This window comes from Pleurodeles waltl, chromosome 1_2, assembly GCF_031143425.1.
Source record: "Pleurodeles waltl isolate 20211129_DDA chromosome 1_2, aPleWal1.hap1.20221129, whole genome shotgun sequence".
NCBI lineage: Eukaryota > Metazoa > Chordata > Amphibia > Caudata > Salamandridae > Pleurodeles > Pleurodeles waltl.
In genome coordinates this window covers 1,016,329,783-1,016,353,817 of record NC_090437.1, presented here as the reverse complement: position 1 = coordinate 1,016,353,817, position 24,035 = coordinate 1,016,329,783, and the positions used below count along the sequence as shown (strand labels likewise).

General features: G+C 47.8%; 1 protein-coding gene across 8 annotated transcripts in view; it reads right to left on the bottom strand.

Moving 5' to 3' along the window:
• Positions 1–24,035, bottom strand: part of APBB2 (amyloid beta precursor protein binding family B member 2) — a 940,970-nt gene that overhangs the window by 656,608 nt on the left and 260,327 nt on the right. For 6 of the 8 annotated variants that reach the window (XM_069201881.1, XM_069201871.1, XM_069201909.1 and 3 more), the window contains one exon: positions 1,502–1,605. In XM_069201881.1, the coding sequence (XP_069057982.1) occupies positions 1,502–1,547 (46 nt within the window). In that variant the 5' untranslated portion in view covers positions 1,548–1,605. Of the gene's footprint in view, positions 1–1,501; positions 1,606–21,840; positions 22,063–24,035 lie in introns of all 8 variants that reach the window. The other 2 variants (XM_069201876.1, XM_069201901.1) reach the window with 1 other exon arrangement.

Genomic DNA, 24,035 nt, shown 5'->3' with positions numbered 1-24,035 from the left:
TCCATGTTGTGTTTTGGGCCATTTTCTGTCACAAGCACTAGTCTACCCACATAACTGAGGCACCATTTGTATCGGGAGATTTGGGAGAATGCTAGGTGGTGGGAGGTTTGTGCCATCCTGCAGATTCTAGAACTTTCTATCAATTAAATGCGAGAAAAATGTGTGTTTTTTGTCAAAGTTTGAAGTTTGCAAGGGACTCTAGGTAAACAAATCTCTTGACAGCCAGGCTAGTCACTCCACCCTGGATCCCTGAGGTGTAAAATATATACAGGTTTGCTAGGTTCCCCAAGTGCTGTCTGAGCTAGGCCCCAAAAACCACAGCTACTGCCACTGGGGGAAAATGGGTCAGTTTTCAGAGAAAAAATGTGATGTGTCTATGTTGCATTTTGGGTCAGTCCCTGTCACGGGCACGAGGCCTATTCACATGAGAAGTACCATTATCGGAAGACATGTGGAAACATATAATAGTAAAACACTTGTTATTACCAATTAGATGTCACTGTATTGGTGCTTTCCAAATGTAAGCCAGTGTGTAAGAAATAAGACATTTTAAAAAATTCAACATTTTGAAACATGCCCTCTGAATCACATGACAGTATGGATGCTCACAGATTCACAAATAACCACTGGTTCTAAACTCCATATCCTGTGCTAATTTCAGAAATATATAGGTTTCCTAGATATACATTTTTCACTCTGTCTCTATTTTACCATATGAATTGGTCTATTTTTGGTACACAGTGAATAGCCATTGTATGGTGCAGCTCAGGCTCTGGGTACAAACCCTATATATCCCCGCAACCAGAAGAGTCTAACGGACAAAACAATATATTTCTTTGTAAATCAACCACTGTAACAAAAAGTTACAGATGAAAACACTGTCACAAATGACTATTTTTTTCCTTCTCATTTTCAATATTTCTTTAACAGTTAGTTTATTTTGGAAAATCTTGAGGGTTCTAAACATACGATCCCTTGCAGAATTCAGATTTTTATCTACTTTTCAGAAATCTATAGCTTTCTCGGATCACCATGGCTTTCACACTGGTTCCCACCACAAACTCGAAGTAGGTTAAAAGCATAAAAAATAGGAAAAATGGGCTACCTCGTTGAAAAATACCAAAACTGTGAAATATACACACAATGTTAATGTGAGATTAGGAAGCAGAAAAGAAAAAGATTAGGACTGTTCAAATCAGTCAGAAATATCATGAGGAGAGGCATGTGAAGGTAAGTGACTGAAGCAGCATGTTGTGAGGAAGTGAGATCTGATGGTCAAAGATAACACATAGAAGGGGAAAAACAAAAGTGTAAATGTGCTTTGCCTGGCGTAAAATAAATGTTAATCATGAACAACAATGCAATATAGAATTAAACGTTTAAAACTCATACTCATGGAGTGGATTCTCCTTCTGTACAACTTTAGCAAGAAGAGATGAAACTAAGATGGTCCTAAACTGTTGTAAAACAATGGAGATGAATGAAGCACCAAAATACATACATGAGCTGCTGGGACGATAGTAGGAGCCAGGGTATCGTCTGCCCATAGTGCCTCGTTAACGCATCACCTGGCGCTGAAACTGGTTATCAAAGATCAAGGCTGAGCTGAAAATAAAAACGGGAAATTTACTACAAGGTCTACAAGTTCTCCATTGAGAAAAACTTAAGCGAGGGTGAGTATTACAGCGGGGATGCATAATTCATATGCACACTGTGTGCAGAAATATCGTATGTATTGATGAGGTTGCCGTGCAGTTTAAGGACCATTTATTTCCATGTATTTGAAGTCTTCAAAGGTAAGTAGTCATTTTTCATCCACCTTGTAGTCAGGTGGGTACTGTATTGGTATACCCATATATACAAAATACATATCGCCCAAGCTGCTACTGATGAAATGGGAAGCAGCTACACACTTCAGAATCAACAAGGTTTGTGATGTTAGTTAAGAGGATATCACAATCTCCATCACCCACCATGTGTGCAGCATGGTTCCCCCCCGAACCCCCCAACAAAAAAAAGTAAGAACAAATATTCACTATGACTTATTGGTCATGTCTCTCGGCACATGCCTACAAAATAATTTTCTTTTTACCGATTTGTGTGGGTTAACAAAATTATGCAACGGAGGCTGGGATGGGTAAGGCAACCACGTACAGCACGTTTGGGGGAAGCAAAGTGGAGGGAACGTAAGCAACATCGCAGAAGGGAGGAGAAACAATGCCTGAGAAGAAAGGTGCTCCCCAGGAGAGCCATACAGAGGGTGGTGTGGGCAAGAGAGGAGGGCTTGGGTGCAGGGAAGCTACACAGAGGAGGGAGTGGGTTGGAGAAGCAACAAGTGAGACAGCAAAGTGGAGTAGGCGAGGAAAAGCACAGGTGATAAAGCAACAGTACACTTGATGGAGAGGAACATGGAGGGGTATGGGGAGAAGCACACGGGTGACAGATATCAATATGGAGTGCAGAGGAAAAAAAGTATATGAGGGAGACAGCTAGAAAACACATGTATTACCATGGGGTGCTTAACCACCCCCCCAAAAAAAGGAATGCTTGAAAAGAAAACAGTGGAAACAGAGTCAGCGAATCAAAAAGAGATGGTAAAGGGGTTATGTGCCATTGCTGACACAAACAGAAGGTTGGCAAGCCAGGGCCAAATAAGAAGAAGACAAATGAAAGAGACAGGAAAGCCAACCTTTGATAAGTAATGTCCCTGTATGTTCTTGTTAAGCACACATCATGTCTGGCAACAGACAGCACATGCAATGTTTAGTAGGCTCGACCTAATAAGGAGAAAGATAATTTATACATCACAGATTTTGCCAGAAAAAGCCTTACTTTGAATCTCTAAAGCTCACCTGTAACAAGTGAGCGAACACCACTAATCAGTGTTGTTAATTTACACACAGATCATCCTCCAAGTAGGGACCAGACCTGAGAGCCAGTCAACTGTCACAAAAGCCGTCACAAAACGCCTAGATTTCCCTTTGTAACTGGATGAAGTAAACTTACAGCTGTCAAAAACTCCGACATAATGAAACTAAACTTGACTTGACAATGCAGAGAAAAGTCTTCAAGTTCCATTCACTTAGAGGTACTATTCAAATTTGTTTTATGGGGAATAAGAGTGATGTGGGTGGTTCAATACTAGTTAAATGTATATGAGGGGTGAATATTTAGGAAAAGTAGTCTTTAGGGAGTAGTTGTAGATAAAGATGACAATGCAGGGTTTCTGACCCAATGTCCTTTCCAGGCCCTAACAGGCCCAAAAAGATGTCACCCATTACCTAACACCCTTTACCTGGACGCCAGGGCTAGATGCCCCAAACTGTGTTTAAATAAACCAAGTGATCAGAGGGCCTGGGTCAATCGGAATCCTAGCCCTAGGAGCCAATAGGAAAAAAAACCTAAGCCCTAGAGACCAAGTAGGACCCCATGACCTAAGCCCTGAAGGAAATAGAAACCCTAGCACATGGAACCAAGAGGAGCCCTAAGCTTACAGCCAACAGAAACCCTACCTCTATAGATCAGATGACCTTTAACATGAGGACATTGGAATGTGGCAGGCAAGCAAGAAGGCTTGTTTACATGACTCTGGGACCACTCTAATCACTTAGACTTCCATTGGTGTACTGGGTGAGGGATGGATAAAGCTGCGTTTCAGATCACAATCTCCTTGGTTGCAGACTAACCCAATACATACTTCAGTTGCCATTCACCACTGCAGATAAGGCCTAGTTTATACTAACTTGAAAATGCTATTGCACACTTTACAATCTTTCTTTAACCACCCTAAAATCAAGTGCTAAACAAACTCCCAAACACAATTTGACACAGATTCAGCAGCCACTAGGTTTTGGATTCACTTTTTTGGCGGGGGGGTTGGTCTTTTTGCCACTTTAGTAGAAGGAAATCCTAAGCAGGAGCACGCACAAAACAGATTTAAAGGCAAAATTGCACAGCAAAAAAAAAAAAAAGTGCCTGCTCCTACCAACTTCGCTCTGTCATTGCTCGCTAGGCTGCTCAGGATTCACAGAATCTCACCAACTGAAGATGATTTTCTTGATCAAGTCATGGATTTGTCTGACCTAGTAAAAGTTTTAGCTGTCTTGTTCACCTTACATTTTCCAGAATCAAATGCTAAAAATACAAACATATATACATACAAACATACGTACAGGAGTTTTTGCCAGTTCTCTTCACCCATTGGCCAATTAAAGTAGTATTAATATTTTGATATCATCAAGCACATCATACAGCATAGGGTAATGGGTCAGGCCACTTCAGCCAGGGGCTCATTAACAGAGTGACTGCATGTTGACGGATCATGTGCACATAAATCTAAAAAGAAACACACTTTAGTGTCAGACTGGTAACTGGGGGGATTGTCCACTCTTATTTTTATATTTTTGCTAAATGTTTTTATGCATATTGCATATGTTTGCACAAAAAACAAATAGGTAGACTGTAGCAATGCAGCCAAGGCCCGACATATTAGCTTTGTTCATATTTGTGGTGGTATGGGATTTCACAATCGCCTAATGGTACAGCTTCAAAAAACTATCATTCATAATAACGTCAAATGAATGTGATGATATTGCCATTGTGCTTGAAAAAAATGCCCAACAATTTGATACTTAACATGTACACTCATTACAATTTTATTTCAATGTCTAGTCAGAATCAGAATTATCTTTATTCTGTTGTGATACAATCATAGAAGCACGCAAAAATAATAAAAAAACATAAAACATAAAAATGCATTCATACTAATTCTCTCAAGCCAGCATACAAAAGCATCATAAAAGATCTAGTTTAAAAAAAGCACTGAGGCCTGTGGAGGCACAGGTGCACAGAGTCATAGGCTCACACAAATACACATTTCCTCAACTAGTAGCTGTTGAAGATAAAAATATACTAGAGCACTATGACCGAAGTTTCTTTGCCTCAGTTAGGGAATACAAAAATTCTAAGTATACAGTTTATAATAATCACAAAAAAAAAGGAAAATTTAACATTGACTGTTTGGATGCGTTATTACATGGGCATGCCTGGGATTCAAGTTTGTGCTGGCAGTCATGGGGGAAACAGCAAGTATCCCACTGTCCGTCCACCAAATTTCAAATAACTCGCAGGAGATACCTCTTGGCTTAAGGGCAGGTAGCTTGCAATAGTGGGTTTCAAAGACTCAGGTGGTCATTTTGACTTCGACGGTCTTTACCAAAGACCACCGTGTAAGCAGGCGCTGAAAGACCGCCAGTGATGGCGGTCTGAAGACTGCCGTATTACGGGTCACCAACACAACATCACCAAAAAAATTACAAAAATGGGACACCGTTGGCCTGATCGACTGCATCAAAGAGGCGTTTTCACCACCAGCTCTTCCACACCGACAACATCCCGCCCTCCAAATCACAAATCAGCACAGCGGTCTTAGCACGGCGGCAATCCACTGGAAGTCCGAACCGCCGCAGACAAAAAGCACCTCCACCAGAACACTGCACCACATTGGACAAAACCAATACCCCACACCTGATACACAGACACACCAAACACACCTCACCAAAACACTACAAAACACCCCCCCCCACGCATCCCCAGAATCCTTTGCACCCAGAAAGTCTGACATAGCGAGGCAAGAGCACACTGACAGAAGGCACTGCACCTAGATATCACAGGCACCATCACACTGAACACTCATCACACAACAACAAAAGCAACACAACACGCACATCACCACTGCACACAGACACCACAGACCACACGCACATACTATCACTCAACCTCACACCAACAAACAGCACACCCAGTATCCCTTCACATCAGACACCCCACCACCCACAACACAACTACCATGGCACCACAAAAAAAAAAAACATGATTCACAGAGGAGTAGCTGAGGGTCATGGTCGACGAAATCATCAGAGTGGAGCCGCAACTATTTGGAGCACAGGTCCAGCAGTCATTCATAGCCCGGAAAACAGACTTATGACAGAGGATCGTCATCAGGGTGAACGCAGTGGGAAACCATCCACGGACAAGGGACGACATTAGGAAGAGGTGAAACGACCTACGGGAGAAGATACGGGCCATGGCATCATAACACCAAATCGCCATCATGAGGACTGGAGGTGGGCCCCTACCTATGGTCTTGGCCATACTACACAACAAGGGGCTGACGGGAATACCAGGTGGACTGGACACTGGTAAGTCAACTGTACTCCCTGGCCACCATGTACCCCTGCACAGCATGTACCCCCACCACCCTGTCACCCCCTCACATGCACAAAATCATCATGGACCCAATACCCTCCCTTGCATGCCACAGCTCCCTGCTAACACCATTCCCTCATAGGCCCACCTAGTGCATGGATTCCCCACACTGCAGCAAGTGCCACAACTACCACAATGCAACACTCCCTACCCTTGCATGACTGCTAAATCCACTTCACATCTGTGCACCTGCACGTAAAACCATGTCACCCCCATTACCAACAACAAATTGGAATGCACATCAGTACATGGCAATGACAGTAGCAAGACCAATACCAACCGTCGATCAAAATAGGACCATAGCAACATTCAACTGATGCAAACAGAAGCAGTAGTCAAGTAACTGTCAATGCCATTACTGCTTTGCTAATCCAGACAATGATGGCATACAGCCATGTGTACCACTAGTACAATACCATCATGTAACACAATACCTCTCATTACACATGTCTCCCAAGTACTGCCGCACAGCAGAGGATGCCAGTGACAGAAAGCCCAGCCCTAGAAGCAGGTCCAAAAGAGGAGGAATCCCCTAGATGTCTGGCTAGGGATGAGTGGTCAGTCCACCACCACCAGCCTCACCCTGCCCACAACTGAATCCCCCTCCCCTGTGGCATCCATTACACAGCAGAGATCACCTTTCCAAACCGGTGTCCCAAGAACAGATTATACATCAGTGTGCCCCCACAGTACAGGGGCATGAGTCAACATTCCAATCCCAAAACAATGACGGTCCTGGTGTCAGTGGTAGGGGGAAAACTGCATCAGGGGCACAGGCAATGGGGGCAAGGGCCAATGGGAGGGCAACTGTGGTCCAAAGGACGAGGTAGCAACTGGATACGACTGGCCAGGAGGCTGTCTCCAGAGTCCTGGGAGCCTACCAGCAATGACAGGACAAGATAGGCCAGATACTCACCACCTTGCAGGAGACCCAAAGGCTGCAGGGTGAATATCACCAGGAGGCCATGCAGCAGTGGCAGGCACAAAATGCCACCATGGTCTCCATGTTAGGAGTGTTCAAAGAACTCCTCACCATCATGCGTACGTCCTCCACCCAACAGCGGGCCCCATCCAGTAGTCACACAACACCTCTGCTCTCTACATTAGCACCTGCTACAGGAATGGAGGCCCAGCAGGAGTACCCACAGGCAACCAGCACCTCTGCAGCTGAGGTACCCCCCATAAAAGAGGTCGACCATCAAGACATCCTGCAGGACCTGAAGCAAAGACTAATCCCCCCACCAGGAAGTGATCCCTCTCCTGAACTGTCACCCTTGTGTGCCATACACCCTTGTTGGCTGTCCAATGCCAAGTTCCCATCATCTCAAGACTAATGTATACAGGACGTGTGAAACATACAGCTGAACAACCCAGTCTGATTATCACTGAAACCATGTCCCCACTCCTCTGAACTGTGATGTGAAACACTCAAACAACAAATGAGCCCAAGTAATGGTGTATGTGTCTTCGTTGTTTAAAGTGGCATTTCTGTTTACAAGCAACAATCAAAATCACATATCTGGACTACTAGAATGTCAAAGTGACAGATGTAGTAGGAATCTCCAGCAGGAGTGTAACTACATCCATATTGTAGTAAAATCCAGTGGCAAGGGCGCCAACAGGCATTTAAGTAATCAGCTTGCAAACAGACATGTGACCTGAAGAGGGAAACAAACATGTACTAAGGCTTAATGTTGTAAGGCATGTAGTCCATATCCATACATAAACAGCAATATAACACAAACACAAGATGATTGCCCCAGCAGCTATGGTACCACATATGTAAAGGCCTGGATTGTCACTCATACACATGTGTAGTAATGTAAAGATCCCTTATAGGTGATATCCTCTATCGATCACCTTCTTGCCGAGTCAGGAACAGATAGTTGCCACACAGCTGCGGGCAATACAGCATGATAAGCCTACACAACAAGACAAGTCCGATAAACATCCCTTATGTTCACCCAGACAGTCAGACTGAGGATCAATAAACTTGGGTACAATTGTAGGGATGTTTCATCATGGCACCAGCATTAAGCATGTCACTGGCAGCAATGCATTTCCACTACCCCTCATGGTAATTCAGCAACCTTTCTGGGTCGGAAACCAAGATGGAAGGCAGTAGTCTCCACACACACCTTGATGCATGCAAAATCTAAGTACAGACTAGCTTTTCCAATACACGGTCCAAGTGCATATAACATCCAAATCACACATACTTGAAATCATCGAAAGTATTGATGAATCAGGTCAGTCCTGTTGTCATATGCCTCCTCCTCAACTGCCTCCTCTTCAGTATCAGGGTCACCAGCATCAGCCACTGTTCCAGCATCAATGTCCCCCTCCTCCAACAGTGCGATGTGCCTTGAGGGCCAAATTATGGAGCATGCAGCATGCAAGAATGATCTTGCAGACTTTTCTTAGTCTGTAATGTAGGGTACCACCGGACACATGGAGGCAACAAAATCTAGCTTTCAAGAGGCCGAAAGTCCTCTCTATCACCCACCCTTTCCGGCCATGTGCCTCACTGTACCTGTTCTCCCACCCTGTAGTTGGATATCTAACAGGTGTCAGATGCCAGGGCAAGTTGGGGTATCCGGAGTCACCTGTGTGGGAAAAGAGATATGACTATAGGAAACAGTGCTATGCATATTGCAGGCTGTCTGGGGAGGGATATCAAATGTCTGACATGGACAGAAGTACACATATCTATTAGTCAGGCCCTTTCTCCCTGTAGCTGTGACATCAATGCAGGGACACTGCTGTTCCTTAGGTCATAGGATTCATGTACCGAAACAGAGAATTTCGCTGTCACAAGTGATATGTACTCGTCTGCAAGACGCACTTGTTCATTGAGCAAATATGTACACTTCCGGTTTCCGTAGACCTGTTCATTAGCCTTCAGGGTACCAAGGCGTTGTGAGTCCCATCAATGGCCCCTATTACATGTGGGGCATTTGAAATGTTGTAAAAGGCTGCCTTAACAGTGTTTAATTTAGCATGTTGTGGGAACATTAGGTACCTGTTCGTATGCTTGAGTAGGGCATCCAGTACATCCTGTAACACCATACTGAACTTGGGCTGTGACATCCCTGCAGCCAGTCCCACAGTCACCTGAAATGAGCCACTGGCCAGAAAATGCAGGACTGCCAACACTTGGACTGTTGGAGGGATGGCATGGGGATTTCTCAAAGCTGGCAGGAGGTCTGGCTCTAACTGGGCGACCAGGTCCCTGATGGACACACAGTTCAGTCAATAGGTCATGATGATGTGGCGCTCTTGCATGGTTTCAAGATCTACTAGTGGCCAGTAAACTGGTGCATTCCTCATCACTCCATTTTGACGATATCTGGGCAGGGAGACAAACAACAATCTGGAAACCTCTCATTATGTTGTGCACCAAGTATGATATACAACAATCACAAAGTTTTGTTCATGTAAGTTTTCTGTCATGTTGTGGAAAGAAATTACTCCACACTCCATTCCTACCCAGACAATGCCTCTTATTGACATACCTGTGACAAGGGACGTGTCAAGGAGTTGTAGTGATGTACAAAGACTTTCCATATGTTACACTATACAGATTGTCAATACAAACATATGTAGTAACACCTTTGGTAATGACACCTGACACCAACTACATATGCGAGTGTTGGCAAAATGTAACCTACAATTAAGCATATTGTGATGATATGCAGGTAATGACGCAGTGGGAACCCAGGACAGTCATGTAACGATCTAAAATGGCAGCTGTCTGTCCTGCATGCAAAGGACAGATGGAAGTAACCTCATTTCCCTGGTGCAGTCGTCATGGAGGAAGGCGGTCGGAACCGCTGTGCAACTCCTTATTTGGTTAACATTGACATCTATGGGAAACTAGGACCAATGACGATCACCGCCAGCGGCGATGGTTGTGACCGCCATTTTGTATGACCAAGCTCACTTGACTCCTGGCATTCAGGTAAGGAAGACCTCCACTTCGTGAACTTCTGTGTCCTATATCTTGGAGCCACAATGGCATGCACTGCAGGAGATAGGGCCTCTGCCTTCACAGGTGAGGAGCTGGATAAACTGGTGGAAGGGGTCCTACCCCTGTATGCACGGCTGTATGGCGCTCCAGAGCAACAGGTCAGTACAACGTCCTTTGTCTTCCATTTCAGGTGGTGTTTGACGGCGAATGTGTGTGCACGTTGACATGTGATGACTAATTTGGGGTACTGCATGCAAATGATGTATGTGCACCCACTGGAAAAAAGGGTTGTGGAAAGCCATCGCCAAACAAGTGCAGAAGCTGGGGGTCCATAGCCGGCGGAGCACCCACTGCAGGAAGCGGTGGGAGGACATGAGACGCTGGGCCCGGAAGACCGCAGAGGCCCAGCTGTGGACGGCCTCCCAACATGGAAGGGGTGCATGTGAGTCCCTGACCCCTCCCTAATGGCCCACATACTGGAGGTGTCCTACCCAGAGTTGGATGGGCGCTTGAGGGCAGCACAGCAGCCACAAGGGGGCAAGTGAAGACTATTAGGTGACTTCTGCATGGTTGTCCACTGTGTCCCTTACTGGACTTGGGATTCACAAGGTCAGATGGAATTTGGGGAGTGTACAGTCCTGGTTGTCCTCCAAATCATGTTGCAGTGTAGTACGGTAGCTATGTAAAGCCATGAAGAGACTGAAGTGGTGGTACTGTACCACATATTCTACTGTACATGTGAGATACTCCAATGCTGAGGTATTTTACTGGCTTCATACTCCCTCCCTGAGCCTCTTGTAGTAGTCCAAAGTAATATTGTTTGCACTGTATTTGGGTAATGATAAGTATGTGTAGTTTACATTCACATTGATATCACTGCAATCTCACTGGACATCTGTACAAGATTGTATTCCACACATACCTGTCATTTTGTTTGTGCTCACAGTACCTCTGAGGTCAGATTTGTTTCATCCTGTAATGACTGACATGTAGTTGGGTATGGTCATGGATTAAATTGATAGATGAGTGAGTTAAACAGTTGACAGGCATGTAGGATTTTCAATCAGGTGTCTAGGCTGCAGGGGTGAGGTAATAGGTGATTAGTTTGGTTATGGCTTGCAGGACTATATTGTTCATGACTGCAATATGGGCTCTTGTTTTCACGACATGGGCAAATGGGTGTATTGTTTGTATGTGTAGTGGATGAGTAGGCATTTACCATTTCCTCCCTTTCTTTTGCTCCCATCCTCCTTCTCTATCCACCTCTGTCTATGTGTGCATTAGCATCATCTGGCAAAAGAGGAAGGGCACCAGTGAGTGGGGATGCTGCAGCCAATGGGACTCAGGAGGCTGGCACAAGGAGAGCCGAGGAGAACAGGACCACAACATCTGATTCAGATTCCTTCTCCGATGGCAGCTCCCTGGCGGATCCATCTGGGACCACCCCAGCACCATCCTTGTCAACCAGCCCCTTACCACCACCACCCTCCCAGTAGCTCCCTACCCCACTGCCCGTTCCCGCTCACCCAGGAGGGTGGGCGACTCCTTCGCCGCAGGCACCTCTGCCCTAACATACACCCACCACACACCAGCATCCACGTACAGCACACTAACATGTCGCACTAGAACTCCATCTACATCCACTCCCATCCCTTACTCATGTGACCGCCCCATGTACCTAAAAGAAAAGTCTTCCTTGCCCCCTTGACCTGTTTCCTACTCCTGTCCCACCCTGTGTTACCCCCAAACATCATGCCGCCCTGCCCTACCAGGCCCTTCCACCTCCCATTCCTTCACTGCCCACTCTGGTATTGCCCCTGCTTCTCCACCCAAGTAAGACGTCCACCCCTCCCAGTGCCAAAGTCCCCCTCCCAAGCCCAAACTGAGACACCCCCCTTCCAAAACCAAGCCACCCCCACCGCCCCTACTCCCAAACCCCTGAGGTGCCTGCCTGTCACATTGATGCCATGGAGGCCTATTTGCTGTCAGGAGTCAAGTTGGGGGCATGACATGTGGACTATGTGCACTTCTGCACGTGGGACTTGCCATTTGGCACTCTTTGTATATAGTTTATATTTAATTTCATGGTTCACAATACATCTGCTCACTTGCTGTGGTTGGCAAGATGAGATGCTTGTCCTGGTTTCCTTCTTAGTGGTGGTGTGACATCTGTATGCAACGATGCGTGATGTTTGTGTATGGGTTGTGCCTGTGTTGTTGCATGCGCTTGGTAGATGGGTTGTGTCATGTGCATGTTGTAATGTGTCTGACTGCTTGCTTGTGGGATTGTATGGGGTGGAGTGTGAGTCCGTGTATATGGTGCTGCATCTTTGAATTCCTTTGGATGTTGGTTGTAGGTGATGTGTCACCTGTGTCATTATTTGGATGTCTGTTCACTGATATTGTGTGTCACTGCTAAATACAGATTTTGTGTGTGTGTGGATATGTGGTGTTTCTCAACATGCCTGTCTATGACAGCGTTAAAGTGTTTGTGGTAAACATGTTGTTGTGTGATTATGGGGTGTTGTGTATGGATGTGTATGACTGTGTTGGTGGAGCTTGTACGCGTTGTGCTGTGTGTTTGTCACATATCTGCTTGGCTTTGTATGTATATTGGGTACTTGGCTTTTTCGTATTTTGTGTGTGCATGTGTGTAGATGTGTGTGCTGGTACAGTATTTTTTTTTGCGCCTGTGTGGCCTTCGCTGTATGTGCCGGGAGTGTGTGTTATGTGTGGGTGTGTATCACTGCCCTTTCCTCCACTATGTGCTGGGCGTACTTACGGTTGTCGTCTTTGTCGTTGTCGCTGGCCCTGAAGGTGTATGGCGAGATACAATGCTGGGAGGACTTGCAGTTCATTTGCCATGGTGGCTGCGGATGCTTCTGTGTGGTGAGTGTCTCCTTTTGTACTTTCTGTCTACGCCAAGCTTTTCATCGCAGTCGGCCCACTCCAGAAATCCTGGCAGTCCAGTGACTTATAATATGGTGGGGGGTACTTTGGTTCCCGCCAGCCTAAAAATGGTTACCGCCACTGGCGGCGGCTCTACCGCAGTGGCGGTACTGGCGGTAAGTTGGCTCTGTTGCACTAGGTTCACCGCCGTAGTCATTCTATAGCGGTCTGCATCGCCAGCCTGACGGCTGTGTCACTGCCACTGCCGGCGTGGCGGTCCAGTTACCGCCAAACTCGAAATGAGGGCCTAAGTCTTTAGTCTATCTGCCTGCAATTTAGTTAGTATTAGTGCAATCTCATGCTTTTTGCCATAGGCAATACGGAAGGCTGTGTCGAAAAAAAGCATTGGCTAGGCCAATCCCATCAAATGATTTTTTGGACATATGCCAGCCATGAAGCTCTTATCACAGGCAAAACAGTCAGTAATTATGTCCCTTGCCAGTGAAGCTTCCTCCATCTGCCAGATAAGGTAACTCAAATAATTAAGACCCAATTCTTTTTTTTTTTTTTTTGTGAACAGATTTTATTGACATTTGCAATATTTAAGCATATAGATACAGTGTGCTTTGATAAGGATATTAGGTTCCATCATTCTCCATTCAGTCAACTTGCGTTTAATCCCTACCTAACCCCGTTCTGCCATCCCTTACCTGAAGTGTATCTTTGTCAACTGCGATCAGTGTGTATGTGTGTGTGTGTATCGTCGGTTGTTCTAAGAGAGCGCAATGTGAGCAGGTCTACAGTCTCTTGGGTCATTGGGGGGTGTCACTGTTGGCTGGCGGTTTCTGGCGAGGTCCCTGTGGAGCAATCCAGGGTCAACCGATCCTTATCTTTCAGGTCACCACCAAGTGCTCCCAAGTTTGTGCTAAGTCTGGTGACCCTCTGCCCTGCCTGGCTTCTCGTGTTAATACCATGCTCTCATATTCCGCCCAGCGTTCTAATTCCCTCTAAAAAACTAGGCCAGTCTAGGGCCAGGTGGGCACTTCCAGTTCCTCGTTATTTCCTTCTTTTCTAGTACATATGCAAGATCCTGGAGCCCACTGTAGGCCCTATTCTTGGGGGTGTGAGGGAACCAATGAAGAAGACAATGCCCAGGCGTGCAAGGGATATCCCGATCCAGGTACTCAGCCATGTCGGCCGTTTCTTCCCTCCACTATGCGGTTAGGTTCGAACAAGACCACCTCATATGTAGGAACTTGGCTGCTGCCTCCCCACAACGTGGGCACCTGGCGTCCACTACTTGAAAGTGTCCACGGAGCCGCCTAGGGGTAAGATAGGCCCTATGTAGTACGTAGAAGTTTATTAGTTAAAATTGGACGTCTTTGGTGCTCTCTCTAATATCTGTCCCCAGTTCCTCTCTGGTATCAGGATCCCCAACTCCATCTTCTACTTTATTTGCAGAGCCTCCAGCGGGCGCAATGCTCCCGCTCGGAAAGCCCTATTTATGCAGGTTACTGCCCTGAAAGTACCCTCTGATGTTACTATGTAGTTGCTGACGCCATGTGGCCGTTATTCTATTCGCACAGTGTGCCAGTGCTTTTTAATGGTGAGGGTAATAGGGCGATGTAGTAGGAAAGGGCCAAGTGGGAGGTTGTACTCCTGCTAGAACACCTCGAAGGGAGAAGCTCCCCATCCCTGTACAAGTCGCCCAGTTGTGTAGGCCCCGTGTCTACCCAGGATGTGATGCCCTCCCAGTCTCCTTGGTGGGGCACCCATAGCAGCCAAGCCATTGGTATGTCAGGAAAGTAAGGGATGCCCGTATCAGTTTTTTGGAGACATCTGTTACTGCATTTTCCTATGACCGCAGGACTGTCTGTGTGAGGGGGTCCGGTGAATTCAGTAGAGTTCCCACAAATTGAGGAAGGGGTGGGACTGTTGAATTTAAATCGCCGTTCTGTAGTCTCTGTCCTGCTATCCACTGGGTTAGCCATTGCAGCTGGGCCACCAAATAATACGACTCATAGTCTGGGACCGCCAGTCCCCCCTCCGTCTGCAGTCTTTTCATGGTGGCCAGGACCACCCGGCCCCTCCCGGGTCCCTATATGAACGTAGTGATCAGTGAATCCAGCTACCTGAAGACCGCAGCAGGTATCCAAAAGAGGTAGGACCACAAAGTAGTATAGTAGCCTACGCAGGGCCACCATCTTGAGCAATGCTATTCTCCCCGCCACCGACAGAGGAAGTGTCTTCCAGAAGTCCAGATTAGTTTTCAGCCTTCTAGTAGCTTTGCCTATATTGCCCTCTAGTAGATGAGTTCTCTTGCGGTAGACTTTGACTCCTAGGTAGGACATGTACCTAGGTTCCTAGGGAACATGTCCAAAGTCCTCAGGTGGGTCTCGGTCTGCTGTCAGTGGACAGAGCTCTAATTTTTGCCAATTCACCCGTATCCTCGAGAGCAAGCCAAATGTTTCTAGGAGTGTCCAGGCCCCTCTTAGTTCCGATGCGGTGTTTCGCAAGAACATGAGCAGATCATCTGCACAGAGCGCTATGCAATGAGAGGTATCACAGTACAGAAGTACCCGATACCAGGGAGCTGTGCGCGCCTAGCTGGCCAATGGCTCCACAGCCAACACAAACAGCAAGGGCGAGAGAGAACACCCCTGGCGGGTGCCCCTCTCTACTCTATATAATTCCGATATTGTGGTTCCAGTCTGCTCTTGGGCTCTGGGGTCTGTGTACAGTAGCTGCGTCCATCCAATAAATCCATCCCCCATTCCCATATGCTTTAATACTGCATACATGTATTTCCATTCCAAGCTGTCTAATGCCTTCTCTATATCGACGGCAAAGACGGCAGTGGATATTCTGTCTGGGATGTCCGCGTCGAGGAGGTTGATAAATTAGTGGACATTATGGGTTGTGATCCGTGTGGGGATAAACCCTGCCTGGTCCGTGCAGACTAGGCGAGTCATGAAAGGAAGTAGTCTCGTCGCAAGGACCCGACTGAGGATTTTATAGTCAGTATTGAGCATGGAAAGTGGCCTGTACGCCGTGCTGTCCTGCGCTAGTTTGCCATGTTCCAGCAGCGGGACTATCAGCGCTTTTTTTAACGTTCCCGGCAGGCACCCTTGGCCTTATGCCACTTTGTATAGTTTCACAAGTTTGAGGCCCAGGTCGTCAGCATATGTGGCACAGAATTCTATGAGGAGTCCATCTGTGCCTGGGTTTTCCCTCATGCGAAACCTTTTATGGCAGCTGAGATTTCAGTAATTTTGACAGCCCCTCCCAATGTTTCCTTTTCCTCCATGGTGAGGCTCCAGCATGGTAGTGGTTCTAGGAAGGCCCGTATGTCAGCCTCCCGGTTTTGCGTTAGGCTGGTGTGTAAAGAGGTGTTGTATCTATAAAAATGTTGGTTGATCTCTTCCTGCCGGTATACTCTCTGCCCTGTTGAGGTGTTAATTTCCATGATGGGTGCCCCACTCTTCGAAGGGTTAGCCAGCCAGGTCAGAAGTGTGCCCATTTTGTCCCTTTCGGCATGTGCCCTCATCATTAAGTCAAAACAACGGAGCTTCTCAGTATGCTCTGCTACTCTCTCCCTTGCCCCACGTACCTCCCATTGCAGCTCAGGGTGACCCAGCCGCCGTTTTTCGAGTGCTTGTAACTCGCTCTCCGCAGCCATGACTTTCCCTAGTAATGTCCTCTGGACCCCTACCGATTCAGCTATACAACTCCATCGTATCACTACTTTGAAGGCATCCCAGAAGATCTGGGGAGAAGATGCAGTTTTCTCATTCGCCGCAAAGTATTGTCTAATGTTTCTTTCTATCTGTTCCCGGAAGACAGGATCTTCTAGTGATTGGGCTCTCTCCCAGGTCAGATAGAGAAGGACGGGATTGTGGTCAGATATCGTCCTCCCTGGGTATGCCACCTCCCGAATTTGGTCATGTACCTCCGGGGTACAGAGAAATGCGTCTAATCAGATATGTAAGTCATGCATGTTTGAAAAGAAGGAATAGGCCCTGGTGTGTGGGAATAGGCATCGCCACGAGTCCACCAAGCCCCACTCAGCCTGCCATGCTCGAAATGCAGCAGCAGTTCTACAGACTGGGGAACTCCCAAGTGGGGGATGTGATCTCTCCATGTCAGGATCGGCTACACAGTTGAAGTCTCCTCCCATCAACACTGTTTGCATTAAGTGAGGGGCCAACGCTCCTGAGGGGTGCCCCAGGAATGCTGCCTGATCAGTATTTGGTGCATATATGCTAACAAGAGCTATGTCCCGCCCCTCCAGGCGGCCAGTGACTACAAATCGGCCATTAGTGTCTACGACTGTCCCTGTTTTCTGAAAAGGGGCTTCCGTTCTAACCCAAATGAGAGTTCCCTGAGCATAGGCAAAGTAGGATATGTAGTACACTTGGCCGCTCCATCTCCTCTGCAGAGCCATTCCCTCTGAAGCAGGCATGTGTGTTTCAGCAACATTGCTATGTGGGCCCCTCTCCTCTGTAAATAGGAGCACACTTTGTACCACTTAGTCATAGTGTGCATGCCCCTAATATTCCAGGACACAATCTTATAGTTCAGTGGTGCCCCCATCTGATCCGCTTATTATACAATCCCTGCCACACAGACCTCTGCTGCATGCAGTTTGTTTAGTCAAATCAGTACACCAGTGTACATCACTGCTCCCACGTATCCCGTAAGTCATAGCACGCCCTGCTCTGTAGTGGAATGGGAAGAAACCCAATGATAAAGCATGCCACCAAGGGGTAACCCTGGTGGGTTAGGGTTTTTCTAACAGGAAAATCCTTTTTCCTATCCATCCTGTGGTAGTTCATTAGCTGGGCCTCTTTTGTAATGTTAAGTTCAGATTTAAACATTGCTCAACTGTACCAATCACAGTACAAAAGCCATACTGACAGACCCTTAAGAGGTTTTTATCCCAGGCCCACTCCTGGATCGGATTGTAAAGTGCCAATCCAAGGAATTCAGCAGGAATATCAATCAGTGAAATCGGTTAATAACACTGTGGTTTAGATTGGTCCCCTTTTAAAAAATTGGGACTATCTATGAACTTGCCCAGGAAGCAGGTATGTTGGAATGGGTTAGATCATTAAAAACATTTGTCAGTAAAGTTGCCCAAAGATACATATTACATTTAATTATATTAATTGGGATACCAACTGGCCCTGGAGATTTGCCCCCAGAACTTTGTTGAATGGCTACAATGACTTCCTGTAAGGAAACCTGAATAAATGGGGGCAAAACCTTGCATACCCCTCTTGTGGCATCTGAATCAGTAGCTAGATAAATTTGGGAAAAGTGTGTCAACCATGCCTTGCCATTTATGTGGCAGCTAACTTAAGTGATTGACTGGTCAAGCGTATGCATGCTAGAAACAGTGCACCAAAAGGATTTACCATCCTTTGACTGAGCTGTATGTGGTAAAAATTCCCACTGCTGGTTAATAGCTTTCTTTCGTCTATGCACTATTGCCATTACATATTGCTTCCGCAAGGTAGCTAAAGTAGCACAATCTCTGTTTTTTTTGTTCAGGGTTTTACGCAGAGTACGATTAAGAAGGGAGCACTCATAATTAAACCACTGGGGGGGGGGGGCTGGAATTGTCTAGTGTTACCACAAAGAACCGTAAATAAACTATTACCCCATTGACTCACACATTCTCCTCCAAACATCCCATGAATAGTCCAGTGTTCTCTGCTACCATTTTCTTCAGGAACGGAGTTTTTGATAGCTTCCAGTGAAGCCTAAGATTATTTGTGAATACGGATAAACTGCAAAGACCAAGCACGATTTGAAAATTCTTCCTAGGCAAGGCAACTAAAACTAGCTCAACAGGATTATGATCACTAACACTTGTGATAATGATTGTCGTATAGGATTAAAAAATTGATTACATTTCGAGATACAAAAATGTAATCAATCACTGAGGAGAAATTCCTACCCTTAAAACTGGGTAAACCAACCTTATTAATTCTACCAATATCCAACACATTCAATAAATCAGAAGAGGCAAGATAAGCCTCCAGCTCTTTGCCTCTATAGTCCCCACTAACACTGACAACCGGGGAGCTATTGTTAGAAACGTTTAGTAACTTGGCATTAACATCTCCAGCCAGGAGTAAGTATATTTGCTGACCTCTCCTAGTTTTCTGTTCCAGAATGGTGGCAATATAATCAAACAGTCTTGGAAATCACTTGTGATCCATATAGATAATCCTCTAGAAGTGCACTGGATAGAACAGAAGGTATGCTAAAATACAAAAAGCTTTCAAATGTTAAAGAGTTGGTATCCCAGATTTGTTGCATTAGTTTAAGAGGTTACAAACGATTGCAAGTCGGGTACTGCTATCTTGGAGCCCAGCCCTGTGATGTTCCAACTTATTATCCTCAGCGGGCGGTAGGGCTGGGACTTTGCATTTAAAGCTAGGAGTTCTATACTGCACAAATATAAAATTTTAGGAAGACCAACGTGAGATGCTGGGTTTACCAAACAGAGATCACATACAGTCACTGGCTCAGGAGATGGAGCTCCCTCCAATACTGGTGCATCCTGTCAGTCTATTTCATTACAGTCTGAGAACAGTGCAAATCTGTTACTGCAAGTCAAGCCCTGAAAAAAACTGTGGCTGACAATTAGTTACTACAGAACGTTTTAAGGGATTGAGGAGCTTGTAAAAGTAACCCAGATGCAGTGTAACAATGTTTGATCGGGTTAATGTTCTTGCTGAGTAGGTACTGAGTAGTCTCCTTACAATACTTGGGCGTCTAAAATTAACAACGATGCAGTCTCCAGTTAAATCTTTTGGTGCATGACCAATCCAACTCACCTACCAAACCATTAGAATCTCATTCCCATCTGCAATAATACAATTCCTGTTCACCCCCAACCAATGAATGATTTTGTTACGCGCCTGATCCCAGGTCTCGATTTGACAACATTTTAAGGGCAGGACTCCTGCCATTACCAAAACAAATGGGCAGGCTAGTGGGGACAAACTTAAAATAGTGGTATTAGGCTTGCTACTCTTCACCTTGCATGTCTCTGAGGGCATACCTGGGGCACTCTGTGTAACTATTACAGGCTGGGAAGAAATGTTTAATAGTTGAGGATCAGCACCCCCATCATGATGGTTTGTACTCGGCAAAGGCTGAAGCGTCATTTCCAGATTCAGACTGCAAGGTGGTCGCAAGAGGGCCCACTTTGGGGCGCAATGGCTTGCAATAGGGAGCAAAAATTGCTGAGCTATCAGTTGGTTTATGCTAACAGGTAGAATAGGTGTGGGATTTAGGTAAGGAGGCAAGATGACCTTCAAGTACTGACAAGCGCTCCTTTATTGTACTCAGTTGGCCCTCTAAAATCTCAGAAAATAATTTGCCTAACTTGTAAACATAGGGGCATTGATCCCAAACCCTGCCAGCAGCTGTTTAATTTATTTTTGCTTTCATGCGAGGGACACAGTTACCAGGCTTTTTCCACTTTACAGCTGACTCCGAAGAAGGGTTTGACCTGTCAATGCTTACAGGGGACGAGCAACCACAGACATTTGCTTCCTTTGTGATCCCATTTTCTGCGCCAGTTGTGCAGCGTGGAGTGAATAATCCTCTGATATCCTTGCCAGCTACTTCTGACATTGGGGTGCCAGACTCATCTAATAAACTAATGTTTTGAGTTCCTTCCCTGGCGCCACTCCCACCTCAACACAGTCTACGCTCAGTCAATGCTATCTTCATACTTACAGCCCCAATAGCTCTTTCTAGCATGGTGTCAATGTTGGTAGGTCTAAGAGGCATTACAGGAGGGCTGGTCACTTTCCGCTTGCCCATAGCTGTCACGATCTACCTTTCATTTACTGCCCTTGTCAGATGGAGCTGAAGTGCGACCTCGATTCTTGTAGGTCCTTCTCTGGCAGAGGTAGGTGCGACCCTTTCCGGTAGCCACGGTGCTGCTGACAGTGATATGCCACAACAGTCCGTGCCCTCCAGAAGGAGTCCCAGAGGAAAAACCCCTAAGGGAAAAAACCTCTTTTACAGGAACTCCCTGGAACAGAAAAAAGGACATGTGAAAAATCGAACACCAAGAAAAGAATAACTGGAAAAGCTGGAAAAAACAGGAACAAAAACTGGAATCAGAGAAAAACCAGCCGGAGTGTGATCACCACTAAATGAAGTGTTGCAACGAAAAGAGAACAAGAATCTGACCCCTTATATACCACTTTGCAGGAAATAACATGCAGGAAGAAGCAAGAACGCCATCTTGGACTGAAAAAGGGGCTATAGAAAAAAGCAGAGGAAGGCACCATATTAGAAAGGGAAACAGATGCATGCAGGGAAAAGAAAAGAAGAATGGCATGCTGGGAAGGAGAGCACATGGCCCTACTAGAAAAAAAGGAAGAAAGAAAGAGCCCTAGATCAGGGCACCAGGTAAGCGAAGGGCCAGAGGGCTTATGGGGGGGGGGGCAGAGATCCCACAGCAAACACCCATGCTGCGCGCTGAACGCAGTGAGGCCTGACGCCCAACCCTGGGCCTCCGACCTCGACGCGGGCAAAAAAAGGGCCAATGCAAGCCCCGCGATGCAGAAAATGGACTGCAGCCCTCACCGCAGCCCGAGCAGGGAACGCCGTGGGGCACACGGCATGGCAATAGCAGTACAAAGATAGAATAAGAGTATGGAAAAGTAGAAGCAAGTGTTCACCTCCAATGTCCAGTTGGATAAGGTCACAATGATCATCCACGTAAGAGGTGGGGCCCAACCCAGCCTCATCCGGCAGCGGATGGATGCAGATGGACTGGCTCTTGGCCTGGTCTTCGCCTGGGCATGCGCCCAGTGGAGTCTCCCGCACGTCCTACGTAGCAGGGGTGAGTTGCACACAAATATGTCCGGAATGTTTTTGAAAATCTGTTACTAACTGCTTCTCTACAATATAAAGAGGCAAAATTCAAAATAAAGCATTGCCATTAAAACTATCTTACTAGAAACATGGATATTTCCTGGTAGGGATAGCTCTTCATCCCCTAGTGACCGCTCAGCCCTCCACAGGGCTTGGTCGCCCCACTCACTGCTGCCGCTCCTGCCTGCCTTTGCCGCCTCCTGCCTGCAGATTCCTTCGCTCGCTCGCTGCTCCTGGGATTTCCCGCCGCTGCCTCCCTGCGGCCCCGCCCCCCTGTGATTCCATTCGCCGGACCGCTCCCGCCACCCAGCTGCTCCTCCCTCCCGGCTCCTTACTTAAGGGGACCGTAGGGGACCACAGAGTGTGACCGCTCAGCCCTCCACAGGGCTTGGTCGCCCCACTCACTGCTGCCGCTCCTGCCTGCCTTTGCCGCCTCCTGCCTGCAGATTCCTTCGCTCGCTCGCTGCTCCTGGGATTTCCCGCCGCTGCCTCCCTGCGGCCCCGCCCCCCTGTGATTCCATTCGCCGGACCGCTCCCGCCACCCAGCTGCTCCTCCCTCCCGGCTCCTTACTTAAGGGGACCGTAGGGGACCACAGAGTGTGACCGCTCAGCCCTCCACAGGGCTTGGTCGCCCCACTCACTGCTGCCGCTCCTGCCTGCCTTTGCCGCCTCCTGCCTGCAGATTCCTTCGCTCGCTCGCTGCTCCTGGGATTTCCCGCCGCTGCCTCCCTGCGGCCCCGCCCCCCTGTGATTCCATTCGCCGGACCGCTCCCGCCACCCAGCTGCTCCTCCCTCCCGGCTCCTTACTTAAGGGGACCGTAGGGGACCACAGAGTGTGACCGCTCAGCCCTCCACAGGGCTTGGTCGCCCCACTCACTGCTGCTGCTCCTGCCTGCCTTTGCCGCCTCCTGCCTGCAGATTCCTTCGCTCGCTCGCTGCTCCTGGGATTTCCCGCCGCTGCCTCCCTGCGGCCCCGCCCCCCTGTGATTCCATTCGCCGGACCGCTCCCGCCACCCAGCTGCTCCTCCCTCCCGGCTCCTTACTTAAGGGGACCGTAGGGGACCACAGAGTGTGACCGCTCAGCCCTCCACAGGGCTTGGTCGCCCCACTCACTGCTGCCGCTCCTGCCTGCCTTTGCCGCCTCCTGCCTGCAGATTCCTTCGCTCGCTCGCTGCTCCTGGGATTTCCCGCCGCTGCCTCCCTGCGGCCCCGCCCCCCTGTGATTCCATTCGCCGGACCGCTCCCGCCACCCAGCTGCTCCTCCCTCCCGGCTCCTTACTTATGACGCCCCCAGAGCGACCGCGCAGCGGACGCGCGCAGCGGGAGCTCCGACTGAGCGCCGAAGGTGCGTCAAAGGTAAGCCCGTCTGCGCCCGTCCGCGCCTGGACCGCGCCCAGCGCCAGACCCCCTGGTCCTCGCCCTCGCCAGCACACCCTGCACAGCTACGATGCCAGAACCCTCCACGCACTCAACGCCGGCCGAAACACCGCCTGCTACCGAGCCACCCCGAGACGCACCCACGGACCCTTCACCTGCCTGACCTGCCGCTTCACCAGCCTACGACCCAACACTGCACCTACTAAACCGAGCCCCAGCAACAAACACCTGATGTGCATCCTGCTCAACACCCGCTCCGTTCACAGGCATGCCGTCGAACTCTGGAACCTCCTCGATTCGACAGCACCAGACATCGCCTTCCTGACAGAAACCTGGATGAACGCCTCCTCAGCACCCGACGTCGCCATCGCCGTCCCAGAAGGCTACAAAATCACCAGGAGGGACCGCGTCAACCAGACAGGAGGAGGCATCGCCATCATCCACAAGAACACCATCCGCATCACGACCAACTCTGATGACACCTTCACCTCCGCCGAACACCTCCACTTCCAGATACACACCAACCCCAAGACCACGCTCAGAGGCACCCTCATCTACAGACCACCGGGACCACGCACACAGTTCAGCGAAGACATCACAGACTTCGTCAGCCCCCACGCCA